The sequence below is a fragment of the Parambassis ranga genome, chromosome 4 (genome assembly GCF_900634625.1).
Source record: "Parambassis ranga chromosome 4, fParRan2.1, whole genome shotgun sequence".
Lineage (NCBI taxonomy): Eukaryota > Metazoa > Chordata > Actinopteri > Ambassidae > Parambassis > Parambassis ranga.
In genome coordinates, this window is record NC_041025.1 from 10,527,829 (window position 1) to 10,550,266 (window position 22,438).

Here is a 22,438-nt window from a genome sequence, read left to right on the forward strand (position 1 = left end):
TTTGCTGCTCTTATCAATGAGACGTTACATGAGAAGAACATCTCGGCCTGCCAGGACTGCTGGATGTTTTAAATTACAACAAGTCTGTTTTCACTCACTTTCTTTTGTAAGTTCAGTCTTCCAATCCTGTATCAGTATTATTTATTCTGCACCATCAGAAAAACCACATGGATGGTATTTTTTGTACAATAGTTTTCAAAGTTTTGCTCTCTCAGGCAATGACAGTAAAGTTCTCGTAAATATACAGAAAGATGCTTTTCAGCAGCCGATGAACAGACCCTTTCACATCCGACAACTACTAACATTTGGCTTCTGTGCTCAGGAATAAAGGTGAAACTTATTCCCAGGCCAAAAGATGCTGCAGCAGATATTTATTGTCTCCAGCTTCCATTAGCAGTGATGAAAACAGAGTTCTAATTTTTTCCAAGTCTTCTGCACAATTCTCTGATGTGCCTAATCCTCAAAGACCATTTTACAAAGCAGTGTTTGAAGATCCTTCAGTCAAAGCACAACAACAAGACCCCACACTTTAAAGTACACTTTAAACCCAGCAGAGAAATGCGTCCTTTATTTCCTTGTTGTAGTGAATCCGTGGTTCAAACGGGTCGGCCAATTTCAAGTCAGAAGTTTGGTGTTGAGGACAACATATTTAAAAGCAGCCACCATCCTAATAGACTCAAATAGGGAATCCTCCCAGACCAAACCAAAAATAAAATACAAATAATTTTGGTGCAAAGCCATTTTCACATGACGTATAATGATGACATTAAAATAGTTTCATATTTTAAAGCTGGTTGTCTTTATCAATCTCATTGATCATTAATTGTCTTTTCACTTAAGCACATGTTATATATGCACACAGCCGCTCTTCATAGTTTTAAATATGTAGTATGTCCTTCTTCTGATAACAGTTCCAACATAGCTCACTGCCCTCTGGTCTTTAATGCATTTTTGGTGATGTTAGGCATGTTCCTAAGGACACATTGTGCCACAGAAGAAAATATTTAGTTTAATCAATAACAGTAAGAAGCACTGTGTTCTGTTTAATTGTCACACTGAGTCCTGAGACAGTGTGACAGTGAGGCGGCTCACAAGTCATTTAACTTTTATAGTGCATGGTTTTAAAATTTCACAAATGTTTACCTAAAGTTTAAAATGATTGAATGAAAAAAAACAGTGATTTGTTATAGTTTACCTCTATATTAGATCAGATATTTCTCTGGCCTATTCTGTGGACATTGATCATTTGTGATGTTTCTAAAATGTTCCATTATATAAATAACCTTTGATATTGATTTTAATGTGTATAATACATATGGCTGTGAAATTGTAAATGTATTTAATAGACCAATTTGAATTTAAGATGGAGCGTGTGTGTGTGTGTGTCATTACTTCTGTCTCAGATCCTGAGGGATTTATGAACAATGTCAAGTTCCCTCTGAAGACCTGAGTCTCTTCACTGCCTCTTAAAGCTTAATGCTCCCTGACTGAGTGGCACAGCGAGAGCCACACTCTCTCTCTCTATGTGCCGCAGATAATGCTAAGAACAACCTCTCAATTCCAGCTCTCCTCCTCGCCTAATGTGCCCTCCTTCCTCTACTGCAGGCACACGGCTATTTCCATTCAGTGAGACAGCCGTGGAAACATAGGAGAGTGTAATGGAAAACACCAACGCTGTTCCTAATGGTTTCCCATCCCAGGAGAGTTCGAAAACATATGTAAATTTATGTAAACCCAACAGAAACACATATTTACAATAGCACAGGGTAATCACAATATGACGACATGGCGCACTGGCCTTGTAGATGGAGGCGCTATGTGTCATTAGTCTGCGTTATCTCTTTTCTGTTTCCAGTTATGGCACCAGTGCAACACTCACTCACAAGAGGAAAATGATCTCATCTGATGAAGGAAGTGGTAAAATGCACACCTTCAAATGAAGTTAGGTCATTAAGGATTTAATTCAACAAAATGGTTTACTATCCAGGTTTAAGAAGCAATAAAGAAAAAAAAACTCTTCATAATATATATACTATATTACCATTATGGCACTGGTGAAATGATTTTCTTATATCTGATAACAGTCACTTTGTTTATCGTCCATAAGATGAGAGAATGGAGTGCAAAGGAAAAAAACAATTTGACACCTCTTAAACTCTTCAATTAACATATTTGTATGTATTAAGAACAACATTAATTATAAACTGAATCCAGTGTTAAACACATTAAAAATTTATAGAACAGAGAAACAAATAATTTAATAATTATTAAATATCCTACAAATTAAACTCTTCTCTGATCAATATTGATTTCATTATCACTCCTTCAACACATTTCTGTTTGTTTTATTTACAGCTATTTGGTAGCATTATAATTTTCACATCAAAGTTGTTTTTAGGTATCCAGGCTGATAAATCTAACCTGACCCACCCATGGGATGGAGGAATGTCGTAGGCTTTATGATCTGCTCTGTCTGACCAGCTGTTCCACCTCCTTCATGAAGCGCAGACATAGTTCATCCTGCCACGGCAAGGCGACACACTGCACTGCCACAGGAAGACCCTCGCCTCCAGACACAGCCTAAACGCAAACACAAACTCTAATCACTCAATAGCCAACAACCAACCCCACCACAGTTTCATGCCTCCACCTACTGACCAAAGATGGAACTGCTGTGTTATGAAAGGCACTAAAAGACACATTGAAACAATACAATGCAGAGCACAAACACATGTAAAGTGACCACTACTAATAATTCAGCCTGCCCCCATGTAGACAGAGGTGAGTGGAGTTACATTTGACCATTATGTACCTGTATGTGTTTTTTAATATAAATATCTTGAAAGACTGTTGAATCCAACTTCTCATATCAAGGGTATAAAGTAAAGGTTTGCCTGAAAAATGTCATCAATCACTTAAAATAATTACTCATATGCAGAAATAATCTGTTTCTGTCAAATACATCTGAGATATTTTCTGTTCTTTGTTGATGGATAAAAGGAAAAAAGAAATCCCCATTCAACACCTGTCTAAAAAATAAATATAAAAAGGATTTTAAAGTATCATCTACACAAAATTATTTGATTAATTAGTAAAATTATTTGTTGCAGCCCAGTATATTAAATAAAAAAAATCATTGAATCATTAAGTGTGTCTGCTGGTATGTCTAATAACTATGATGTGTGTATATCTACAGTAGCTAAGCATAAAGCTTGTTGCTGTCCCCTTGTGGAAACTTCAGTATTTTATTATTATGGCTGTGAAGTAGAGCTGTCCTGTTATGTTATAGACATATCCTTGTCAGTCCTCCAACCACCAGAAGTCTGCCTACACTGTTGATACTCACTGGTGTTACTAACCTGTTTGAAGAGCATGTCCCACGTGTCCTGATAATTGCCCTTGTAGTGCTTCATCTCCTCCTCATCCTCCGCAGTCACGGTGGAAACAGGAACTACACCAGCCGGAAAGGTGAGGAGATTGTACAGCATCGTGACACTGGCAACAGCTGAAAGGACAGAAAAAGTATAATATATGGACTTAGTATCATATGGTTCACAAACTGTTATATCTAGTTAATGTTTTGGTTGTGGGGAATAAAGACTGTAATTTTCAGTTCAGTGTGTTAATGCCTTTAACGTTCTGTGACACATAAACAGAGAGCATAAAAGTCTCTATGATGACACATATTTCATTGAATTAAATCAATAAATCTATCACATATTAAGCTAATCTTCATTTAACTGTAGCACAAAAAACACTTTTAGAAATGACGTGAATTGTATGAAAATTTTAATTAAAAAAGCTTACTGAGGATACTTTGGGATCTATACCAGCCTAATATTTAGTTTTAACACTCCTGACATGACAGGATGTTTTGTTGTCATCCCTCAAAATCCTCCAAACATTTCATGACAGAACAGATCAGTATACCGTACAAATAAGTTTGCCACAGTAATGGAAGTTGAAGGCTGGTCCGATCGCAGGGCACAGCAGGACATCTATGTTGCATCTCCTCCAGTGTTCTATCGTCTCATAAAGGTAGTCCTAATGAAGACACAAATAATTTAACTTTCCCATTATGCAGTCACATGTGTGCTAGCATCATTAAACAACAGTACCTCAACAGCAGCATGCTGCTTCCACAGATTTGCAACTGATCTAATAACAAAAACAGGGAGAGCAAGATTAAGCATAATCTGGCATATTGTGTTTGAAATTAAATGTATGGACAAAGAACAACAAACAAATTCAAGAATACTCTCTCACCCAACTCCACAAAGAGCGCTCAAGACAGGAGCGCCACGAGGAGACTGCAAAAGAAAACAGTTTCATTGAAGAACAGTATTCACATGCTGTTTTATCAAATGACTGCCGAGGTCATTTTCACATCAATGTGATACTCAGGAGGCTTCTCCTCTTTTAGTATGCACAGGGGAAGAGAACTCACCAGGGGCTTGAGGAGGAATGAGAGGGTTTTCTTCAGCCAGTTTGGCAAATAGTACGGAACAACCTGAGATCTGAGACATGGGTCCAGAGGCTCCCCCTCCCTACAAAGAACCAGTAAGGCATCATTGTTAGGATACATACTTATCAATTAAGAAGCTGAAGCCAAACCCCAACCAGTGACACATTGGAGCAGCTCCACTGCCAGAGCAGTATCGCTCTGCAACTGACTTCAAGCAGGTTGGGTGGAGCTAGCTTGTCACTGGAGGATCAGGCTGCCTCACAGGCTGTCGTTCAGTTGGTTCCCGCGGTTTGCTGACATTTTCATGCCATCTTTTATTCTTGTCTGTAACAAAAAGAACTTCCCCTCAGGGATAAATAAAAGAATTCTGATTCTGATGACAGAACCACTATACAGATAGATGTTTGGACTGCTTTCTTTATTAACTACATAACATATTAATACTTCATACTTGTACTTTTAATATTTGCATACATTTTAAAACAGACTACTTTAAATTGTTAAGTTAAAAATGATCGATACTTTAATACTTCTATTTCAGTGTGGTGCTTAAAAAAAGACTTCAGCTTCTCTTCATGTCATTTTTTTGGTAGAGTATCTGTAGTCTAGGTCTCTGGTACTTTATACATCTTTGCATTTTACACACACTTTTAGTCGTTTTCCAGCTAATAGCATAGTAACAACAATGATTTAACTCACTTAAACAACCACTCACAGTTTTTGTAGCAGACAAAAGGCTCCGTCTGCAAATACGCCCCCTATCACAAGTTCAGACATAGCATATGGTACCTTTGGAGGATGGTAAGGCACTATCTAAAAGGCACAAATGACAAAAATACATGTTCATACTACATATCAGATTGTTTGTGTCTGTGATCATATGCTGTGATTGGTGTGTTCTTACAGTGTGACCCGCTTGCTCTAGCAGAGCTTTGACTTCTCTGACGCCACGGGCCATGCTTGGAGAAGGCTGTGCATAGCCATCATTTTCTAGGTAACCAATCCTCAGAGGTTTGGTGCTCTGATATATCTAAGAACAAGACATTTTTATTCTGTGAGACATTTTACTCTGTGAGGCTGTTATGCAAGATTTATTGAGTAGGTGTTGGTCAGTAAAGATTAAGAAGCCCTTTGTTTAACTCAACATGAAGAGATTTTATATACACAGAATCCAATAAAATTTTGTTGTTAAGGAGTCCATCAATTAAACTTACTTTGACAGTTTTGATGCTAAAACGTGGTACAAACATGGATGATAATAATAACTTTATTTATATAGCACTTTTTTAAACACACAGTTTCAAAGTGCTGTACAATAAAATCAAAACAGGAACAACAGTGAGTGGTTAAAATACCATCCAGTGAAATTCATAAAATTAAACAGGAATTGCACAAGGTAAGTCAATAAAACATAAAAACAATTAAAAATTTTAGTAGTAGAATAAGTAGTAGAATAAAATAAAAATAGTCCCATAAGATAAAACCAGGGTAAAAGCATTAAGCAATACAACAATAATAAAATACATTAACAATGAATGAATAGATAAATAAACCGGTTTAGGAAAACGCTAAGCGATAAAAGTGAGTTTTAAGAAGAGATTTAAAAGAAGACACTGAGTTTGCTCGCCTGATATCCTCTGGCAGGGAGTTCCAGATTTTGGGCGCATAGACAGCAAATGTGCGGTCACCCTTTGTGATTAGCCGGGATTTGGGGACTGATAGGAGGATCTCAGGCAGAGTTCAGGCTCATGAGGGGTTAAAAGGTCTAAGGTATAAGAGGGAGTGAGGCCATTTATTGCTTTAAAAACCATCAGTAAAATCTTAAAATCAATTCTAAAACTCACAGGGAGCCAGTGAAGGGCAGCTAGAACTGGTGTTATGTGGTCACTTCTCCTGGTATGAGTTAGAAGCCTTGCAGCGGCATTTTGTATTAGTTGTAGTGTGTGAATGTTATGTTTACCGATAACAGAGTATAGGGCATTACAGTAGTCTAGCCTGGAGGAAATAAATGCATGTATGACCGTTTCGAACAGAGGTGGGGGGAGGAATGGTCGAATTTTTCTTATTTGCCTTAGCTGTGCGAAACAGGATTGAACGACCTTGGTTACTTGAGTGTCACAGGAAAGTTTAGAGTCAAAGATGATACCCAGGTTGCGGGCCTCAGTGCATATATTGTTAGACCAGGTGCCAAGACAGGTGGAGAGGTGGGCAACATAACTGGAGTTGGGGGTGAAAGGTGTAATGATGATAATTTCTGATTTAGCAACATTTAAATGTAAGAAATTGCTGGACATCCAGTTCTTAATTTTGTTAAACAGGACAAGATATGTGAGACATCAGAGCTACCGGGTGTGAGTGGTATATAGAGTTAAATGTTGTCGGCATAACAGTGGAAATTAATATTGTGTCTGCGCAGGATATCACTGAGGGGTAGCATGTAGATAGTGAAGAGAAGAGGACCCAGTATGGACCCCTGGGGCACACCACTGGACTGGGGGGCGGACACAGAATGTGTCACCCAGTCCCAGAGAAAAGGACCTGTTGGACAGGTATGAGGTAAACCATTCTAGTGCCACTTCACTGACTCCAACAGTGTACTTCAAACGGCTGATTAAAACATTGTGATCCACAGTGTCGAATGCGGCGCTGAGGTCTAGGAGGATTAAAATTGAGTGCAGACCAGAGTCAGCTGCCAACAGAAGGTCATTTGAGACTTTTATAAGTGCTGTCTCCGTGCTATGCATGCTCCGGAAGCCTGAGTGGAATTGTGTGTTCCATATCCTATACCTTACATATGGACACATTACTATAACAGTATTGTACATTCCCCCTGATAACACACCTGTGGTGGAAACGTGCAGCTCAGTGGAGTTTTACACAATTAGTGGACCAACAACAAATCTCAAACGATGCAGCTTGCTGGGGTTGTGGCCACTTTGTGCATTCTCTACAATGTCAACAAATGTTCTAATTCATACTAAAAGTAGTTCTTAAATGTTCAGTGTTCAAACAATCATGCAAATTTAAATAATGTAGAGGAAGACATACCTGCAGATTGAAAGGTAATGGTGGAACAGTGGGGTCCAATGAAAACATGTGATCACAGAGAAGGGCCTGCATACACAGAGCGAGGCTGTCCACATCCCGCGCCATGGGTCCAGCAGATGACAGCACTGATTCAACAGGATAGTGGACAAAGTGTTGCAGGTTTGAATGTACCTATTTAGCAAGGATGACGCAACTCCGCATTTATGCATGCGCCACTGGGAAACTTTGTGTCTCCTTACCTGACTTTTGCCCTCGATAAATGGGCCTGAGACCCCGTGAACTGGCCATCACAGGAGAGATAAAAAGATGTAAACATGAAAGATAAAAGTGTAATAAACCATTAAACTAAGTGACGAGAGCTCACCTTAGTCGACCTGCAGTAGACTTGAAACCACAGATCCCACAGAATGAGGATGGAATACGGATACTTCCCCCTATGTCTGTACCTATGCCAAGCAGGGAGCCTCCACCACCGATGAGAGCACCTTCACCTCCAGAGGAACCTCCAGAAGTCTTCTGAGGATTATGGGGATTCTTGGTCTGCCCATAGATGGGGTTGCTGCAGTCATAACTTGAGATGAGGCAAGAGAAGAAGGTAAGCAACATGCAGACCAGCATTCACATGTGTAAGAACTACACTGTACGAATATTAGCATTAAACCAGACGTATTCAAATTCAAACAGTTTGTCATAAAAGCGGAAAACAAATGAGAATGGTTAAAGAGATGGTTCAGACTAGACATGCCATAGTTTGCAGAACAAGTTTTTCCACTTAGAACCAAATAAAAGCTTCAGGACAGATTAATGGATGTGATGTATTCTGAAGTCTAGTTATACTAAGCAACTACACTAGTGTGGGATGGCAGAGGGTTGTCCTACTTACAACCTTTGTCATACTGCAGGCCCACAGTGTCAGGTTTGCATCAGGCTAATTCAAATGAATGTTGAGTAGTGTAAGACAGCTTCACTAATTATTTACTTCAATAGAGCTTGGGGCAGGTTGGTTTTCACAAAGGGAATGGCTCCTTGTTTCTTCAGAACTTGAACAATCACACTGTCCTCCTGCACAGGCTGGTCCAGATAGCAGCTCACACCACAAGAGGAATCATAATTCTTGCGTTGTAAAGAAAGAAGAGTCAGATAGGAGGGCAGCAAAGACATAACCCTGACCTGGTTCATGACTGTTAAAACTGGTTTCACAAGACAACAACAACTTGGAATGCCTGCCAGCTATCACACAATCACAATTACCTTATATGCTACATTGTCTTTGATGCTAACTGGGACTCCATACAGCAGCCCTTCCTTGTTGGAACCAATAGTTTCCAGCTGCTGAAAACTTTCCAGCAGAATGGTTGTACAGCAGTTCACATTTTTGTGAACAGCCAGAGTCTGTTGACAAGAACAAACGCCACGAAATCAGGATCATTTTTACACTTTGAAACCAGTTTGGACAAGCATAAAAAGAGAAAACAGGAGATAGACACATGTTTCCACAGTATGGGAATATACTTTGGGGCTAGAGACTTTAATGTAGGACTGTGCATATATAATGAAAAATGTTAGTTAATGTTTATTTCGAAAGATACACAATTACAAAGAAAACATTTACTTTATCATGTTTTCTTTTACATTAATCATTACATGTTCCCTAAAAGTCATACCTGCAAAAAATTAACAACATGAGATTAATCTGTAGCTTTCAGGATTAGTTTGTTAGGGAGGATCTGCCATACTGGACCTTTTCCATGTAGGAGTACAACACCTCCTCAGGGTTCAGAGAGCCGTCCTGCAGTTGCTTTGTCAACTCGGAGAGAGACAGCGACAAGATGAGAGCAGCCTTGGTAGATGGATGCTACAAGATGACACAAAGAATTACTTCAAAATTAAAGACGTTGCTTTAGAGCCAAGACATTTTTATGTTTACATAAATTACAGGGTTACAGTATAATCAACTGTGAGTTCATGTGCAAATTTACAGTGTGCTGTGCCAGAGCCTCAAGTGCACCCTCCCAGAAACTCATGATCAGTTTTAGTTGCCAAACGTAGAAAATAATAAGCAAACAAAAACTTATGATACTGGCACATTAACCCTACTAAAGGCTTGAAGCTTGTGTGGCACAAATATAAACATGCTCACATGAACATAGGTTGACTTGCCACGGTGAAAGGTGAGCAGGGAGGTAGATGTAATTCAGAGGCATTAAAAGTTTTTCCTTACTGTGAAAAATTACAAATAAGAGCCCATTAAGGCACCAAACTGTAATGCTAACTCAATGATGTAATGTAATAGAAAATAAAGAGTTCCTGAGTTGAGACATTGGCAACCAGTCATTTTTTTGGCTGTGTCCTTTGGATTTTGCTGAACCTATTTGAAGAGACAGAGCTCAGATAGCCAGTTGACTCTCAGTTGATTATTGAGTTGACATGCAGGTCAAAACTTCATAGGCTTGAATTAAAAGTCAAAGTCAAAGTAAGCGTTTAACTCTGCTTTCTACAGACTCCGGTCCTTTAAGGCTCACCGACTGCTGGTACCGGAGGAGCGTCTGCTCTGCCCGCTGCAGGCTCTCCGTCCTCCGGTTTCTGGCTCTTTGGATCTTCTCCTTCGTCTCCATGCGGCTGTTGACCTTCCGCACCAGGACCACCAGAGCTCCGACACCACAGACAGCACCAGTCAGCAGGGCTGCTGCTCTCCGGTGGTCCACCTCCACTCCGCGTAGAAACTGTGTTACATTCTCCATGGTTTGTCCTACCGCTCTAAACAGGAGTAATGTCAGCTAACTCAAGCTAACACGCCTTGTTGTTGACGCAATGACCAAGAGTTGGAGATGTAAAGTCAAAATGTAGCTGTAGTTTGCAGCGTTTTATCTCTGCACTCCTTCCCTCGACGGTAAACACACAGAGCACTGAGCTGCACAGGTTTACTTTACCTACCTGCCGCCTCAGATTCATTTATAACGTCGCTTGGTCTCCTAAATATCGCGAGATTTCAGCTCCCATTGTAACATTACCTGAAAACCAAGAACCAGTGGTCATAATAAGCATGAATGAAACATTATTTTAAAGGGTTTAAAATGTTTTCTTCCAGTGACAACAATGTGTAAACAACCTAAATGTCCCCAAGGAAACCTCTGTAGGGGATTAATAAAGCTTTTCTCCATATTTATCTATCTCTATGTACAGAAAGTGATTTAACAGGGAGTAACACTTGGAATATTGTATTGTATTGTAATGCATGTAGGCAGGCCAAAAGCAAATTTAATGTGCATTGCTGATTCTGTTCCACATATAATAAAAGTTACAGAGTAAGTCTTTCCTCATCTTGATCTTATATGGAAGGACCGGTTTACAAGAATCATTGACAAACTTGTGACACAAGTTAAGGTTTTCAAGCCATCCACTTTAATGAAATGTTGATGAAATGACATTTTGCATGGAGCTGTTTACTTTACGACTGCTACGAGCAAAGAGGTTTGTCAGAATTTGTGGTTATTTCTATCTTTAGAGATGATTGGTATCACAACTTTGATTATAACAATCCAGGCTTTTTGCTTTGGGCTCTGTACATGTTTATATTAAAGTGGACATTTGTTACGTCATTTGACACTCTTTAACATGCATCATTTCCTTTTCCCCCACAGACAAAGAATCACTGCTGCTGCACTAATGAGATTCTACACTGTCCTCTTATTAGGACAACCCCACCATCTTAAGCTCTTCTGCTAAAACTTTAGGGAACTTGATGGTGTAGGTTTGTGTTCATGCAACTTTTTTTCTGTGAAAATGAAATGATTTTCTTATATCTGATAATCTGATAAACAAAGTCACTTTGTTTATCATCCATAAGATGAGAGAATGGAGTGCAAAGGAAAAAAAAAAACATTTGCCACCTCTTAAACTCTTCAATTAACATATTTGTATGTATTAAGAACAACATTAATTATAAACTGAATCCAATGTTAAACACATTAAAATTTATAGAACACATAATTTAATAATTATTAAATATCCTACAAATTAAACTCTTCTCTAAACATTATTGATTTCGTTATCACTCTTTCAACACATTTCTGTTTGTTTTTTTTTTTACACCTATTTGGTGGCATTATAATTTTCACATCAAAGTTGTTTTTAGGTATCCAGGCTGATAAATCTAACCTGACCCACCCATGGGATGGAGAAATGTCGTAGGCTTTATGATCTGCTCTGTCTGACCAGCTGTTCCACCTCCTTCATGAAGCGCAGACATAGTTCATCCTGCCACGGCAAGGCGACACACTGCACTGCCACAGGAAGACCCTCGCCTCCAGACACAGCCTAAACGCAAACACAAACTCTAATCACTCAATAGCCAACAACCAACCCCACCACAGTTTCATGCCTCCACCTACTGACCAAAGATGGAACTGCTGTGTTATGAAAGGCACTAAAAGACACATTGAAACAATACAATGCAGAGCACAAACACATGTAAAGTGACCACTACTGATGCATCTACATGATTTAATTCAGCCTGCCCCCATGTAGACAGAGGTGAGTGGAGTAACATTCAAGATCCGTCTGAAAAATAAAAATGAAAAAATAATTTTATCTACACAAAATGATTTGATTAATTAAGTAAAATTATTTGTTGCAGCCCAGTATATTAAATAAAAAAAACTGTGTGTCTGCTGGTATGTCTAATAACTATGATGTGTGTATATCTACAGTAGCTAAGCATAAAGCTTGTTGCTGCCCCCTTGTGGAAACTTCAGTATTTTATTATTATGGCTGTGAAGTAGAGCTGTCCTGTTATGTTATAGACATATCCTTGTCAGTCCTCCAACCACCGGAAGTCTGCCTACACTGTTGATACTCACTGGTGTTACTAACCTGTTTGAAGAGCATGTCCCACATGTCCTGATAATTGCCCTTGTAGTGCTTCATCTCCTCCTCATCCTCCGCAGTCACGGTGGAAACAGGAACTATACCAGCCGGAAAGGTGAGGAGATTGTACAGCATCGTGACACTGGCAAGAGCTGAAAGGACAGAACATGAATACATGGACTTAGCAACTGTTAAGAGAGAGGTTCACAAACTGTTATATCTAGTTAATGTTTCAGTTGTGGGATAAAGTACTAAATATTTAGTTTTAACACTCCTGACATGACAGGATGTTTTGTTGTCATCCCTCAAAATCCTTCCAAACATTTCATGACAGAACTGATCAGTATACCGTACAGGTAAGTTTGCCACAGTAATGGAAGTTGAAGGCTGGTCCGATCGCAGGGCACAGCAGGACATCTATGTTGCATCTCCTCCAGTGTTCTATCGTCTCATACACTCAACAAAAATATAAACGCAACACTTTTGTTTTTGCTCCCATGTTTCATGAGATGGACTTGAAGATCTAAACTTCATTCCAGATACACAATATTACCATTCCTCTCAAACATTGTTCACAAATCTGTCTAAATGTGTGATAGTGAGCACTTCTGCTTTGCTGAGATAATCCATCCCACCTCACAGGTGTGCCACATCAAGATGCTGATCTGACATCATGATTAGTGCACAGGTGTACCTCAAACTGCCCACAATAAAAGGCCACCCTGAAATGTGCATTTTGTTTCTGCTTTATTGGCGGTCTGGGGACTCAGAACCAGTCAGTATCTGGTGTGACCACCATTTGCCTCATGCAGTGCAACACATCTTCTTCGCATAGAGTTTATCAGATTGTCTATTGTGGCCTGTGGAATGTTGGTCCACTCCTCTTCAATGGCTGTGCGAAGTTGCTGGATATTAGTGGGAACTGGTGCACGCTGTCGTATACTCCGGTCAAGCACATCCCAAACATGTTCAATGGGTGACATGTCCGGTGAGTATGCTGGCCATGCAAGAACTGGGACATTTTCAGCTTCCAAGAATTGTGTACAGATCCTTGCAACATGGGGCCGTGCATTATCTTGCTGAAACATGAGGTGATGTTCATGGATGTATGGCACAACAATGGGCCTCAGGATCTCATCACGGTATCTCTGTGCATTCAAAATGCCATCAATAAAATGCACCTGTGTTCTTCGTCCATAACAGATCCCTGCCCATACCATGACCCCACCACCACCATGGGCCACTCGATCCACAACATTGACATCAGCAAAGCGCTCACCCACACGACGCCACACACGCTGTCTGCCATCTGCCCTGAACAATGTAAACCGAGATTCATCCGTGAAGAGAACACCTCTCCAACGTGCTAGACGCCATCGAATGTGAGCATTTGCCCACTCAAGTCTGTTACGGCGACGATCTGGAGTCAGGTTAAGACCCCGATGAGGACGACGAGCATGCAGTTGAGCTTCCCTGAGACGGTTTCTGACAGTTTGTGCAGAAATTGTTTGGTTATGCAAACCAATTGTTTCAGCAGCTGTCTGAGTGACTGGTCTCAGACGATCTCGGAGGTGAACCTGCTGGATGTGGAGGTCCTGGGCTGGTGTGGTTACTCGTGGTCTGCGGTTGTGAGGCCGGTTGGATGTACTGCCATATTCTCTGAAACGCCTTTGGAGACGGCTTATGGTGGAGAAATGAACATTCAATGCACGAGCAACAGATCTGGTTGACATTCCTGCTGTCAGCATGCCAATTGCACGCTCCCTCAATGCTTGTGGCATCTGTGGCATTTTGCTGTGAGACAAAACTGCACATTTCAGGGTGGCCTTTTATTGTGGGCAGTTTGAGGTACACCTGTGCACTAATCATGATGTCAGATCAGCATCTTGATGTGGCACACCTGTGAGGTGGGATGGATTATCTCAGCAAAGCAGAAGTGCTCACTATCACACATTTAGACAGATTTGTGAACAATGTTTGAGAGGAATGGTAATATTGTGTATCTGGAATGAAGTTTAGATCTTCAAGTCCATCTCATGAAACATGGGAGCAAAAACAAAAGTGTTGCGTTTATATTTTTGTTGAGTGTAAATGTAGTCCTAATGAAGACACAAATAATTTAACTTTCCCATTATGCAGTCACATGTGTTATATATATAGTCATATGTGCTAGCATCATTAAACAACAGTACCTCAACAGCAGCATGCTGCTTCCACAGATTTGCAACAGATCTAATAACAAAAACAGGGAGAGCAAGATTAAGCATAATCTGGCATATTGTGCATTAAATGTATTTAATGTATGGACAATGAACAACAAACAAATGCAAGAATACTCTCTCACCCAACTCCACAAAGAGCGCTCAAGACAGGAGCGCCACGAGGAGACTGCAAAAGAAAACAGTTTCATTGAAGAACAGTATACACATGCCGTTTTATCAAATGACTGCCGAGGTCATTTTCACATCAATGTGATACTCAGGAGGCTTCTCCTCTTTTAGTATGCACAGAAGAAGAGAACTCACCAGGGGCTTGAGGAGGAATGAGAGGGTTTTCTTCAGCCAGTTTGGCAAATAGTACGGAACAACCTGAGATCTGAGACATGGGTCCAGAGGCTCCCCCTCCCTACAAAGAACCAGTAAGGGATCATTGTTAGGATACATACTTATCAATTAAGAAGCTGAAGCCAAACCCCAACCAGTGACACATTGGAGCAGCTCCACTGCCAGAGCAGTATCGCTCTGCAACTGACTTCAAGCAGGTTGGGTGGAGCTAGCTTGTCACTGGAGGATCAGGCTGCTTCACAGGCTGTTGTTCAGTTGGTTCCCGCCCTGCCCCTCGGTTTGCTGACATTTTCATGCCATCTTTTATTCTTGCCTGTAACAAAAAGAACTTCCCCTCAGGGATAAATAAAAGAATTCTGATTGTGCTTCTGATGACAGAACCACTATACATTAGGGTTGGGCGGTATCCAAATTTTGATACCGTCAAACGCCCTCCATATTTTACCCCGGTATACGTGAATAACGTGCCATGCTGTGCGCCGGCAGGGACCAGGTCACAGGCTCGCTCTCTCTCTTTCGCGCTGTCTTGTCATGTTCATAAACTTTATCAAACGTATCCAAACGTAAAATACATTATACTAATGAAGTAAAACTGAAGATTCAACCACACAAAGCATCAAATAAAATATATTTAATATTTGATCCTTATCTTCTATATAAGCGGATTGCATTTTTTTTATTGACGGTATTAAAAATGATACCGTCGCTACTTGTGGGCCCCGCCGGTATACCTTAATACCTTAATACCGCCCAACCCTACTATACATACAGAAGTTTGGACTGCTTTCTTTACTACATAACATATTAATACTTCATACTTGTACTTTTAAAACTTGCGTACATTTAAAAACTACTACTACGACTACTTTAAATACTTAAGTTAAAAAATGATTTAATACTTTAATACTTCTATTTCAGTGTGGTGCTTAAAAGAAGACTTCAGCTTCTCTTCATGTCATATCATGTCAAATGGATTTACACACGTTTCCAGCTAGTAGCATAGTAACAACAACAATTTAACTCACAGTTTTTGTAGCAGGGTAGTGGCTCCGTCTGCTAACACGCCCTTCATCACAAGTTCAGACATAGCATATGGTACCTTTGGAGGATGGTAAGCCACTAGCTAAAAGGCACAAATGACAAAAATACATGTTCATACTACATTTTAGATTGTATGTGTCTGTGATCATATGCTGTGATTGGTGTGTTCTTACAGTGTGACCTGCTTGCTCTAACAGAGCTTTGACTTCTCTGACGCCACGGGCCATGCTTGGAGAAGGCTGTGCATAGCCATCATTTTCTAGGTAACCAATCCTCAGAGGTTTGGTGCTCTGATATATCTAAGAACAAGACATTTTTATTCTGTGAGACATTTTACTCTGTGAGGCTGTTATGCAAGATTTATTGAGTAGGTGCTGGGTATTAATAACAACTTTATTTATATAGCACTTTATTAAACTCCTCTGGCAGGGAGTTCCAGATTTTTAGCCGGGATTTGGGGACTGATAGGAGGAACTTTCCAGAGGATCTCAGGCAGAGTTCAGGCTCATGAGGGGTTAAAAAGTCCTGCATATAAGAGGGGGTGAGGCCATTTATTGCTTTAAAAACCATCAGTAAAATCAATTCTAAAACTCACAGGGAGCCAGTGAAGGGCAGCTAGAACTGGTGTTATGTGGTCACTTCTCCTGGTATGAGTTAGAAGCCTTGCAGCGGCATTTTGTACTAGTTGTAGTCTGTGAATGTTATGTTTACCGATACCAGAGTATAGGGCATTACAGCAGTCTAGCCTCGAGGAAATGAATGCATGTATGACCGTTTCAAACAGAGGTGGGGGGAGAAATGGTTAATTTTTCTTAATTGCCTTAGCTGTGCGAAACAGGATTGAACGACCTTGGTTACTTGAGTGTCACAGGAAAGTTTAGAGTCAAAGATGATACCCAGGTTGCGGGCCTCAGTGCATATATTGTTAGACCAATGTCATCGGCATAACAGTGGAATTTTTTTTTTGTGTCTGTGCAGGATATCACTGAGGGGTAGCATGTAGATAGTGAAGAGGACCCAGTATGGACCCCTGGGGCACACCACTGGACTGGGGGGCGGACACAGAATGTGTCACCCAGTCCCAGAGAAAAGGACCTGTTGGACAGGTATGAGGTAAACCATTCTAGTGCCACTTCACTGACTCCAACAGTGTACTTCAAACGGCTGATTAAAACATTGTGATCCACAGTGTCGAATGCGGCGCTGAGGTCTAGGAGGACTAAAATTGAGTGCAGACCAGAGTCAGCTGCCAACAGAAGGTCATTTGAGACTTTTATAAGTGCTGTCTCCGTGCTATGCATGCTCCGGAAGCCTGACTGGAATTGTGTGTTCCATATCCTATACCTTACATATGGACACATTACTATAACAGTATTGTACATTCCCCCTGACAACACACCTGTGGTGGAAACGTGCAGCAAGCCTCAGTGGAGTTTTACACAATTAGCGGACCAACAACAAATCCCAAACGATGCAGCTTGCTGGGGTTGTGGCCACTTTGTGCATTCTCCACAATGTCACAAAATGTTCTAATTCATACTAAAAGTACTTTATACACAAACAATCATGCAAATTTAAATAATGTAGAGGAAGACATACCTGCAGATTGAAAGGTAATGGTGGAACAGTGGGGTCCAATGAAAACATGTGATCACAGAGAAGGGCCCGCATACACAGAGCGAGGCTGTCCACATCCCGTGCCATGGGTCCAGCAGATGACAGCACTGATTCAACAGGATAGTGGACAAAGTGTTGCAGGTTTGAATGTACCTATTTAGCAAGGATGACGCAACTCTGCATTTATGCATGCGCCACTGGGAAACTTTGTGTCTCCTTACCTGACTTTTGCCCACGATAAATGGGCCTGAGACCCCGTGAACTGGCCATCACAGGAGAGATAAAAAGATGTAAACATGAAAGATAAAAGTGTAATAAACCATTAAACTAAGTGACGAGAGCTCACCTTAGTCGACCTGCAGTAGACTTGAAACCACAGATCCCACAGAATGAGGATGGAATACGGATACTTCCCCCTATGTCTGTACCTATGCCAAGCAGGGAGCCTCCACCACCGATGAGAGCACCTTCACCTCCAGAGGAACCTCCAGAAGTCTTCTAGCAACTAATACTAAGCAACTACACTAGTGTGGGATAGTGTGGGATGGCAGAGGGTTGTCCTACTTACAACCTTTGTCATACTGCAGGCCCACAGTGTCAGGTTTGCATCAGGCTAATTCAAATGAATGTTGAGTAGTGTAAGACAGCTTCACTAATTATTTACTTCAATAGAGCTTGAGGCAGGTTGGTTTTCACAAAGGGAATGGCTCCTTGTTTCTTCAGAACTTGAACAATCACACTGTCCTCCTGCACAGGCTGGTCCAGATAGCAGCTCACACCACAAGAGGAATCATAATTCTTGCGTTGTAAAGAGAGAAGAGTCAGATAGGAGGGCAGCAAAGACATAACCCTGACCTGGTTCATGACTGTTAAAAATGGTTTAAGATAAGATAAGATAAGATAAGATAAGATAAGATAAAACTTTATTAATCCCGAAGGAAATTCTTGTGCCAGAGGTATCAAGTTACATTAAATGCAGTTAAGTACAGAGTATCAGAGTATAAGTGTCACTATAATCCAAAATAAGAGTACAGTACGCAGTATGAGCACAATATATGATACATGGATACAAATATGGAGATGTAAGGTGCTAAGTAAACATAAATATAGACCAGTGGAGGGAATGACAGTGATGCCTGACATGATTATCTAGCGCTTCTCCCTACAGAAAGGGGAGGAGTTATACAGTCTGATGGCCACTGGCAGGAAGGACCTCCTGTGGCGTTCTGTGCTGCTCCTCGGTAGTCTCAGTCTACCGCTGAATGTGCTCCTGTAGGACAGCAGTGTGTCGTGCAGGGGGTGAGACGTGTTGTTACGAATACTGAGGAGTTTCCTCAGTATCCTCCTATCTGTCACCTCCACCACAGACTCCAGCTCCACTCCCAGCACCGAGCCAGCCTTCCTAATGAGCTTGTTGAGTCTGTTGGTGTCGGCCATCTTCATCCTGCTGCCCCAGCACACTACAGCGTAGAAGATGACGCTGGAGACCACCGAGTGGTAAAACATCTGCAGCATGGTCTGGCAGACGTTAAAGGACCTGAGTCTCCTCAGTAGATACAGGCGACTCTGTCCCTTCCTGTATATTGCCTCTGCGTTTGTGGACCAGTCCAGTTTGTGGTCAATGTGGACACCCAGGTATTTGTAGCTGTCCACAATGTCCACGTTGGTACCCTTGATGCTGACCGGGTTTGGGAGTGTCTGGTGCTTCCTGAAGTCCACCACCAGCTCTCTTGTCTTTGTGACATTCAGCTGCAGGTGGTTCTGTCCGCACCACTCCACGAAGCTGTCCACCACACTCATATACTCCGCCTCCCGACCTCTGCTGGTACAGCCCACAATGGCAGAATCATCCGAGAACTTCTGCAGGTGGCAGGACTGTGAGCAGTGTCTGAAGTCCGATGTATAGAGTGTGAACAGGAATGGAGACAGTACCGTGCCCTGGGGTGCCCCCGTGCTGCTCACTATCGTGTCCGAGACGGTGTTCCTCAGCCTCACAAATTGTGGTCGACCTGTAAGATAGTTAGTGATCCAGGTGACCAGTGGGGTCTCTACCTGCATGTCCAGGAGCTTCCTCTTCAAAAGGGCAGGCTGCACGGTGTTAAACGCACTGGAAAAATCAAAGAACATGATTCTAACAGTGTTACCTGCCTCCTCCAAGTAGGTGTGTGCTCTGTGCAGCAGGTAGATGATGGCGTCCTCCACTCCAATACGGGGCTGGTAAGCAAACTGCAGGGGGTCCAGCGATGGTTCCACAACAGCACGCAGGTGTTTCAGGACCAGCCTCTCCAGAGACTTCATCACATGTGATTACATTTGCACGCTTGTTTGTTTTCCTCTCTCTCTCTCTCTCTCCCTCCCGCTGCCAAAGAGGCTGGATGACAAAAGGCGTCACTCCGGTGCGTCGTAGCGTATAAAGTGTGTAAAGTCCGGCCGTCAGATTTAATATGGCCCGCGGCTTCTGTCTTAAAATGTGTCAAATCAACAGGTAGTTCTTATTTTTTCACTCATTGTGTGACGTTTACGGGATGTTCTGAGCAGACCACAGTCAGCTCGCTGTCTGCGTCGCCACGGTGCGTCACAGCGCTGCAGGGCTTGGACGCTGGTTACAGCAACACAGAGAGCTGTGAAGCTGCTCAACACCGTTTCAACACTTCGACACAATTCACCACAAGACTTAAACATGCTTATGAATAACGTGCCATCAGAGAGAGTCCGCGTTGTACGAGTGAAGTTCTCTGCCTTCTCACTGGCGGCACTCGCTGCAGCGCCGCCCATTCTAGTCCTCTTGTGCCATCTCTGCTATTTTATGTGTTTCTGTCTACATGGTGGCGTTTTTAAAATTCGCTGATGCGCATACACACACGCAAACGCGTGCGCACACAAACACATGTGCATACAGGTTAGCCCACTCCCAGCAGCAGGTAGAGTGCGTGTTGTTTGGCTCTCTGCTCATGACCTGCTAGTTGGTTTGACTTAACTCCATTGACTATGCTCAGATAAGCCATGGTAATAGGCCTACCACTACTCATAATAATAATATTAATATCATTAATAATAACAATAATAATACTAATAGTGTTGATAATTGGGGGCCTTTCCAATGTTAAATGTTCTTTAGAAATTAAAGTTTATTGATCTTTGAAAGGGTGTACTTGCATTATATGTCATTATCATTATGTTAGTTGAACATTGATTTGACAATATTATCGCTTATCGCAATAATTTCTCTTGGCAATTAATCGCCCAGCAAAATCTGTTATCGTGACAGGCCTACACACACAAACATACACAGGTTTTGCCGCAATGAGTGCCTTTATAGAAAGTATCGGATCGGAACTCGGTATCGGCAGATACTCAAAATCAAATGACTCAGACTCGGACTCGAGGGCAAAAAAACCTGATCGGGACATCCCTAATCATTTCATGTTCCCTAAAAGTCATACCTACAAAAAATTAACAACATGCGATTAATCTCAAACTTTCAGGATTAGTTTGTTAGGGAGGAGCTGCCATACTGGACCTTTTCCATGTAGGAGTACAACACCTCCTCAGGGTTCAGAGAGCCGTCCTGCAGTTGCTTTGTCAACTCGGAGAGAGACAGCGACAAGATGAGAGCAGCCTTGGTGGATGGATGCTACAAGATGACACAAAGAATTACTTCAACATTAAAGACGTTGCTCTAGAGCCAAGACATTTTTATGTTTACATAAATTACAGGGTTACAGTATAATCAACTGTGAGTTCAAGTGCAAATTTACAGTGTGCTGTGCCAGAGCCTCAAGTGCACCCTCCCAGAAACTCATGATCAGTTTTAGTTGCCAAAAGTAGAGAATAATAAGCAAACAAAAACTTATGATACTGGCACATTAACCCTACTAAAGGCTTGAAGCTTGTGTGGCACAAATATAAACATGCTCACATGAACATAGGTTGACTTGCCACGGTGAAAGGTGAGCAGGGAGGTAGATGTAATTCAGAGGCATTAAAAGTTTTTCCTTACTGTGAAAAATTACAAATAAGAGCCCATTAAGGCACCAAACTGTAATGCTAACTCAATGATGTAATATAATAGAAAATAAACAGTTCCCGAGTTAAGACATTGGCAACCAGTCATTTTTTTGGCTGTGTCCTTTGGATTTTGCTGAACCTATTTGAAGAGACAGAGCTCAGATAGCCAGTTGACTCTCAGTTGATTATTGAGTTGACATGCAGGTCAAAACTTCATAGGCTTGAATTAAAAGTCAAAGTCAAAGTAAGCGTTTAACTCTGCTTTCTACAGACTCCGGTCCTTTAAGGCTCACCGACTGCTGGTACCGGAGGAGCGTCTGCTCTGCCCGCTGCAGGCTCTCCGTCCTCCGGTTTCTGGCTCTTTGGATCTTCTCCTTCGTCTCCATGCGGCTGTTGACCTTCCGCACCAGGACCACCAGAGCTCCGACACCACAGACAGCACCAGTCAGCAGGGCTGCTGCTCTCCGGTGGTCCACCTCCACTCCGCGTAGAAACTGTGTTACATTCTCCATGGTTTGTCCTACCGCTCTAAACAGGAGTAATGTCAGCTAACTCAAGCTAACACGCCTTGTTGTTGACGCAATGACCAAGAGTTGGAGATGTAAAGTCAAAATGTAGCTGTAGTTTGCAGCGTTTTATCTCTGCACTCCTTCCCTCGACGGTAAACACACAGAGCACTGAGCTGCACAGGTTTACTTTACCTACCTGCCGCCTCAGATTCATTTATAACGTCGCTTGGTCTCCTAAATATCGCGAGATTTCAGCTCCCATTGTAACATTACCTGAAAACCAAGAACCAGTGGTCATAATAAGCATGAATGAAACATTA

General features: G+C 41.6%; 1 protein-coding gene and 1 pseudogene across 1 annotated transcript; both read right to left on the bottom strand.

The window, feature by feature from the left end:
• Window positions 1-2,201: 2,201 nt before the first annotated feature.
• Window positions 2,202-10,442, bottom strand: LOC114435202 (vitamin D3 hydroxylase-associated protein-like). Its single transcript, XM_028404836.1, has 15 exons — window positions 10,036-10,442; window positions 9,255-9,368; window positions 8,765-8,905; window positions 8,493-8,626; window positions 7,878-8,084; window positions 7,753-7,793; window positions 7,514-7,638; window positions 5,370-5,495; window positions 5,181-5,278; window positions 4,448-4,547; window positions 4,267-4,310; window positions 4,119-4,158; window positions 3,936-4,044; window positions 3,360-3,505; window positions 2,202-2,580 (listed from the first exon to the last, which is right to left on the bottom strand). Exons 1-15 carry the CDS (start codon window positions 10,252-10,254, stop codon window positions 2,458-2,460), a joined length of 1,767 nt encoding a protein of 588 aa, XP_028260637.1. The 5' UTR covers window positions 10,255-10,442; the 3' UTR covers window positions 2,202-2,457.
• Window positions 10,443-11,646: 1,204 nt separating this feature from the next.
• Window positions 11,647-22,309, bottom strand: LOC114434601 (fatty-acid amide hydrolase 1-like; annotated as a pseudogene).
• Window positions 22,310-22,438: the final 129 nt, after the last annotated feature.

What these genes read in the sequence shown, in the direction of transcription:
- LOC114435202 (XM_028404836.1), bottom strand. Translation starts at nt 10,254, where the DNA reads ATGGAGAATGTAACACAGTTTCTACGCGGAGTGGAGGTGGACCACCGG. An exon ending in TCTACTGCAGGTCGACTAAG is followed by an intron (nt 7,794 to 7,877) that starts GTGAGCTCTCGT and finishes TGTGATGGCCAG; the next exon opens with TTCACGGGGTCTCAGGCCCA. An exon ending in AGCGCTCTTTGTGGAGTTGG is followed by an intron (nt 4,159 to 4,266) that starts GTGAGAGAGTAT and finishes TTTTGTTATTAG; the next exon opens with ATCAGTTGCAAATCTGTGGA.